Source organism: Folsomia candida, unplaced genomic scaffold (assembly GCF_002217175.1).
Source record: "Folsomia candida strain VU population unplaced genomic scaffold, ASM221717v1 Fcan01_Sc007, whole genome shotgun sequence".
Classification (NCBI taxonomy): domain Eukaryota; kingdom Metazoa; phylum Arthropoda; class Collembola; order Entomobryomorpha; family Isotomidae; genus Folsomia; species Folsomia candida.
In genome coordinates, this window is record NW_019091199.1 from 4,252,422 (window position 1) to 4,258,605 (window position 6,184).

Here is a 6,184-nt window from a genome sequence, read left to right on the forward strand (position 1 = left end):
AATTTTTAGCAGAATGCACATACACGGTACTTTTCCGTCAATATTTTCATCCATCCCCACTTGCATAAATCCTCTGACGCTTGTCTCGTTCAATTGTAAATTCAATTCCTCGACCCCACGTGAGGCTAAATAAGTACGTTGCCTACAAGCACGCCGTTGATCTTGTTTTTAACACCTCAATTGTCACAAGCTAATGCTGTTTGTTTATTAATACTTGCATACGAGGGAAACGATGGGTTGGTTCAAACAATCGGAGGTGCATGATAGCGATAGCAGTCTCATTTTGGTACTTACTGCCTCATTTGATCTTCTTCACCAAGGCGATGAACAATTATTGTAGTTATGGAGAGAAGTACATAGAGTATGGAGAGAAGTCGCAATTTCTTGGAAAATTTTCTGAGAGGTTATTTGGTTGCTAATTGAAAAATAAATAATCTGCCAGGTAACCTATCAGAATTTTTTGCGACTAATGATACTGGACGAACAGTAATTCCACGAATAATCTAAGAAATTCCCACGAAAAATCCGCCCATCAAAAAATCCCAAAAAAACATTTCAAAAAATTCCAAAAACTACTCGTATCCTATCACCATGGCAACCACCAATCTCACTTTCCCCCCTGCTCCCGCTGGACAATCCCGCCTCTTCTCCTTTCTTTTCACTCTCTTGTCCAGTGTGCAGTGGAGAAACTCCACTCTTCCTCCTCTCCAATTAATTTAAATTAAAACACCCAACGAGATGGTGGAGTTCATGACCAACTGGTACATCACGGCCACGCTGGGCGAGGGGGCCTTCGGAGAGTGAGTCCATCCCCCCACTAATAATTGTATAGTAAGTTATGGACAGCAGATCTGAATAGTTGGCCTCGCTGCTCAGGATTCGGAATAACTTTATAGTCATCGCCCCCAAAATGATACGAGCACACTCCAGCGTTTTGAAGTTTTGGGTCGGTTGCAGCCAAGGGCGTCCCAGTTGCCATTATCCAGATTTTTCGCGAAAGTATGTCAGTCGGAAACCCATGTACCATGCAATTTGCACCTTTTCCGTATGGGTCGGGACAACCCAAAATAAGACACCTTCGTGGCATATTTATTTTTTTAATGATAAAGTTGTGCGAGAAAGAGAGTGGGTCGAAATTATTGCAGTGTTTGCAATTTTATGCAATATTTCTACAATTTCTCATCGGATTTCATATTTGTTACCATTTCCAGTGACCTACCAACACATCGCAACCACTCAAAAATCCAAGTTTCCCAAACTCTTAAAAAGTTCAATTTTTAAAAAAAATAATGTCACCTGTCAGCACCTGGTATACTTCTCTCCATAACTACAATAATTGTTCACCGCCTTGTTCTTCACTTCCACTGTTCATATAAATACTCATTTGACCTGTGGTCTTGCTAAGAATTGCAATAGTTCAATCGTATTCGTACGTCACTTTGCAAAAATGAAGTTGAGAATAGTGTTCGTTTTTGTGGTTCTGCTAATGGCGGAAACAAATTCTGAAAACATTTTATTTTATTGGGGGGTGAGCGGGTACAGCCACCGCATTTCTGTTTGGGGGCTCATTGACAAATTAGTTGAAAAGGGTCACAAGGTCACTTTCATCTCTCCATATGAAGCCAAAGTCCCTTACTTCCACCCCAACATCACGGACATTGTGCCCATGAACCTGGCCGAGGACGTCGGTATCATCCGGATAGATTTCATATCAATGCGATTGAAGAACGGCGTCCAGGCAATTGACGACCTTTGGTACGAGTATTACGACGCCGGAATTCGTGGCTGCAAGTCCCTAATGCAAAATGAGCAAGTGCTGAAGTGGATAAATGAGTCCTCCTATGACCTCGTCATTTTGAACGCTTTGTACAACGATTGTGGGTACGGATTGGTGCACAAGTTTCAAGCTCCCCACATTATGTACACAACCACCACGCACTTTCCCTGGTTTAAGGATGCGTACGGCTTTCCGGATGAGAATCTTCCAGAAATGGAGTTCCATTACCCCCTCGAGATGACCTTTGTGCAGAGCATTCGAAATCTCGTGTCTGGGCTGTACTGGCAATGGAAACGACACACCGAGCTATTTCCCATTCTTGAACCTTTGCTGAGGTCTGCCTTGAAAATTCCTGATCTTCCACCCCTCCACGAAATTGAGATGAACACAAGTCTCATTTTCACAAACACGCATCCAAGTGAAGAGTTCCCACGATCTTTGCCTCCCAATGTTGTTGAAATTGGTGGAATACATTGCAGCGATGATCGAAAACCATTACCTCAGGTCTATATTTACTAGCTAACTTATGCATGTGGCACAATTTCATACAGTTTCAAATTTCATGGATTTTAATTATTTATTACATGTTGCTTGCATTTTTAGGATTTAGAGGATTTCATAGCGTCTGGTGACAACGGATTTATTCTCCTCAGTTTCGGGACATTTGCTGCAATTAATAATTTACCCATCCATTTGCAGCATGTGTTTTTCAACGCAATGAAAGCTGTGCCCAAATATCAATTTCTTGTCAAGTACAATCAAGACCGTCCAGATTGGGTTCCGAAAAATGTGCACACTTTAAAATGGGTTCAACAGCAAGATTTGATTGGTAATCATTACATGAGACACCAATTAAGCGCAAGTTGGGCTGTTTCATTAAAACCAATTACCACATTTCAGCTCACCCCAAAATTCGAGCGTTTATCGGACATGGAGGACTGCTAAGCACTCAAGAAGCAATCTTTCATGGAGTACCGATGATTATAGTGCCACTGTTTGCTGAGCAGGATTATCAAGCAGTACGCGCCAATGATAGGGAAACTGCAATTGCTCTCGAAATTGCTGAATTAACAGAGGAAAAATTACTGAATGCTATTTTGGAAGTCACAAGTAATCCCAAGTAAGGAATTCCTTCTCTCATTGCAATGAATACATCATCGCAAACGAGTCGAGCGTCAATATGTAATTTAAAATGTTGGACATTTAGGTACAAAACCAACACGATGAGATTGTCCAAGTTTTTCAGGGATCGTCAAAACCAACCTTTAGAGTCTGCAATTTGGTGGGTCGAATATGTAATGAGACACAAAGACATTTCGCATCTGCGGCCCGTTGGAATCACCAAAAGCTGGTATGAGAGAAGAATGCTACACATTTGGGGATTTCTGGCCATCTCTCTGCTATGTTTTCTTGCAATAGCACTGTATTTTACAATAGCTGTTTTGAAAATGATGACGAAAACGATAACTAAGAATAAGCAAGAATAAATTTCATATGCCCTAATGCCACATAAGTCATAGTCCGATCTGATTTTATTTCAAGTCAGTTGCAATGCACCTGGACCAAAGGGTCCGGTATTTAGTAGATTTAGAACAATTACATATTCATCAAATACGATTTTTGTGATTTCGTTGCATATTGTGCATGCAGATTTGCCACTGTTAACAACATTTATTTAACTATCAGTCTGTAAAGTGTGCCTATGTATGTATGCCATTATTTTTGGTTGCTGCCTGTTTTATACTAGAACCAAGCAACCTATAATTCCTGAAACAGAGTTCTCGGAGAGTCATGATTAAGCTACCGACCAGTCAACATTTAAAACACCAGCACAGTTGACATTGTCCGTAGTCCTGAGTTCATCATTGAAACCAACCATTGGTTCGCATCCAAGAACCCGTCGTATACACATATACATAAATATTTCAGCTAGTAGTATGCATATCTGTAACCGAAAGTAGGTATGTAGCTGCCTGCAGCTCCCATTACAAAGTTTACAAAAGTTCAGACGAAACATGTAGTAACGTAAGCATTTGAAAGTATTGGAAACTTGTTGTGTGTAATATTATGCCATTTCATTTTCCTAAAATTCGGTTCCACAATGAATTGCAAAACCAATTCACATTTAAAACTGTTATTTTTCTTTAAAACTCAACACGTGTCTTCAACAGAGTTTATTTCTGACAAATATTATTAAATATTAAGTACGAACATAATCTAAGAAATAATAATCAATAGCAGCAATGGAAACTGGGTATGATTCTTGTATCATCATTTCCGACGATGAACCTAGTCCATAAATATTTAGTTAGGACATAAATATTTTTTTCCTTGCAGATGTGCATTTCCACATTAAGGAGAAACATCCTCAACTGTTCAAAGAGTACTCGTTCAAGAGCAGGAAGTGCAGAATCTGTTCAGGTGTCTGCACGTCCCTCAATTTCATGGGACTCCAGGTTATAAGACGTAATTATTTATTATGTTCCCATTCCGACTAGAGTCCAATCTAGTAGTAACAGGAGACTGATGCAATGTTTTTCCTGCAGTCCCATGTCGTCGAAAGAAAATGTAAGCCCAGAATGAAGAAGAAAGCGGAAGAGCCGAAGAAAACCAACGCACTTTTCACCTCTTCGGACGTCGTCTCAATGTCTGCTGAATCTCGAAGACAGCAAAATCATGTCACAATTCAAAACCCAGAAACAGGTCGAGGTCACGTTGTGGTTCAAAATGGACAAAAAAACTATCAAAATCAAGAAAGTTTCATCCTGTTGCAAGAAAGGATTCAAAATACTCAAAATCCTCGACCTCTCGGCTTTAACCAGAAAATTTGTGGAACGAGAGGAGGTAAATGGTAGACTTATGCAATCAATTAAAATGCATGTAATAATTAATTATGTACATGGATAACTATTATTGTTAAAATTGTTTAGTTTCAGAGTCTACCGATATGCAGCCGAACCCTAAAAAGACACCCCATAACAGTAATTTTACACAACCAGTGTGCACTTCGTTTTTATGCAGCAGCCGTGATAAGAACGTAACAGAGCTATGTGCCTCATGCAAGGAGACAAATGATTTGCTACTTCCAGACTCTCGTACTCGTAAGTATATTTAAGATCATCTTTAGACATTTCTTGTGTCAATCGTCTCACAACAATACGATACGCCTTATGAGGACACAAAACTAATATTTTTTTCTATATGTACTTCAGATTTACTCAGTTTGCCAACCACAGACAATCCAATATCTTTGAATAATCCAGTGCCTTTAAACGCGCAAACAGCAAATAAAGGGGGCGCAATTCGCGATATGAAAAACTGTAAGAGGACCGTGAAATTAATTAAGACAGCAAAAAATCCGAACGTAAATCTTCAAAACTCGAAACAATCAAGCAATGAAAACAACGACGGAGACGGGTTCCAGATCAACCGAATTGTGCTAAAAATAAAGAAGGAGCTTTGGGAGCAAGTGAAAATGGAACGGGATCAGTCGGTGGAATAAGTCGAGTGCCAATACTGATTCCTAGTAATTTCAACAATTAAATCACGCTTAGACATGACAAAGTTATTTTAATCAGTTACAGACACTTATAGAATTATTGTTATCTCTTTTACACCGATTTTAATGTGTTCATATTTTTACACCCCGAATTTCATGTACATAACGCAACCATGATAACCTTTTAAGCATGTGAATCACATGATGTGATACATAGACGATGATGGTAGCGGTTGTATAGGTTTTTTTATATTAAACTATTTATTAACACAAAGGTATTAAAGGTTTATATTTTCTGTTTCTTTTTCTCGATATTTTACTTTCTTCTTGATTTTTTCGTGATTACAACATTTATTGGTTTGAGTGGGTGTGGCGGGTGCAAATGGAGCCATGGGATCAAACCCTACTTCACTTTTCCTACACTCACCAGGTACATCATATCCAAAGGGAATCAGAATCTGAGCTGGACAATTAGAGAAGTTGTCCTCCTGAGCTAAATGTGCATGCCGTTGAGTCATCTCCTATGCACATTGATCTCAATAAAATGCCTATGAGAGAGATGGAGATTTCGCGTCAAATTTAGTACATCGCATGCCAAACAATTTTGCATGCAAAGTATATTTGCTTCACTTTGTTCATTTTGCATGTCCAGTGACATTCAGGACACTAGTTCCGGCAATCAGAAGCCCTAACTGTACCCCATCATGCAACATGTGGTCACTAATTTTCATTTTTATGAAAACTGATCCGATGTTTGGAATTTATTATTCGCCGTTCTGTTGGCAGTCACGATTGCTTGACATTTAGTATCTGCATACATACATAAGTGACACTAGTATCTCATAAGAGCGATAAAGTGTCAAATAATCTTGATGGGCAGTCGTGGTACGATGAAGTATTTGAGAACG

The 6,184-nt window shown here is 39.3% G+C and overlaps 2 protein-coding genes across 3 annotated transcripts; both read left to right on the forward strand.

Annotated features, from left to right (window-relative positions):
* The first annotated feature begins 325 nt into the window (after nucleotides 1-325).
* On the forward strand, nucleotides 326-3,290 carry LOC110852242 (UDP-glucuronosyltransferase 2B20-like). Its single transcript, XM_022100255.2, has 4 exons — nucleotides 326-2,281; nucleotides 2,381-2,606; nucleotides 2,678-2,897; nucleotides 2,985-3,290. Exons 1-4 carry the CDS (start codon nucleotides 1,448-1,450, stop codon nucleotides 3,262-3,264), a joined length of 1,560 nt encoding a protein of 519 aa, XP_021955947.1. The 5' UTR covers nucleotides 326-1,447; the 3' UTR covers nucleotides 3,265-3,290.
* A 300-nt stretch (nucleotides 3,291-3,590) lies between these two features.
* LOC110852243 lies at nucleotides 3,591-5,590 on the forward strand. 2 transcript variants are annotated; one of them, XM_022100256.2, is made up of 5 exons: nucleotides 3,591-4,031; nucleotides 4,115-4,233; nucleotides 4,324-4,621; nucleotides 4,708-4,878; nucleotides 4,990-5,590. In XM_022100256.2, exons 2-5 carry the CDS (start codon nucleotides 4,222-4,224, stop codon nucleotides 5,277-5,279), a joined length of 771 nt encoding a protein of 256 aa, XP_021955948.1. In that variant the 5' UTR covers nucleotides 3,591-4,031; nucleotides 4,115-4,221; the 3' UTR covers nucleotides 5,280-5,590. The 2 variants fall into 2 exon arrangements, with proteins under 2 accessions (XP_021955948.1, XP_021955949.1); XM_022100257.2 differs by having other exon boundaries at nucleotides 3,592-4,031; nucleotides 4,115-4,243.
* The last annotated feature ends 594 nt before the right edge of the window (nucleotides 5,591-6,184 follow it).

Bases quoted from the DNA above. Each gene is read 5' to 3' on its own strand.
- LOC110852242 (XM_022100255.2), top strand. From the start codon at position 1,448: ATGAAGTTGAGAATAGTGTTCGTTTTTGTGGTTCTGCTAATGGCGGAA. The intron at 2,607-2,677 runs GTAATCATTACA...ACCACATTTCAG, and splicing joins TCAACAGCAAGATTTGATTG to CTCACCCCAAAATTCGAGCG. The intron at 2,898-2,984 runs GTAAGGAATTCC...TTGGACATTTAG, and splicing joins GAAGTCACAAGTAATCCCAA to GTACAAAACCAACACGATGA.
- LOC110852243 (XM_022100256.2), top strand. The intron at 4,622-4,707 runs GTAAATGGTAGA...AAAATTGTTTAG, and splicing joins AATTTGTGGAACGAGAGGAG to TTTCAGAGTCTACCGATATG. The intron at 4,879-4,989 runs GTAAGTATATTT...TATGTACTTCAG, and splicing joins ACTTCCAGACTCTCGTACTC to ATTTACTCAGTTTGCCAACC.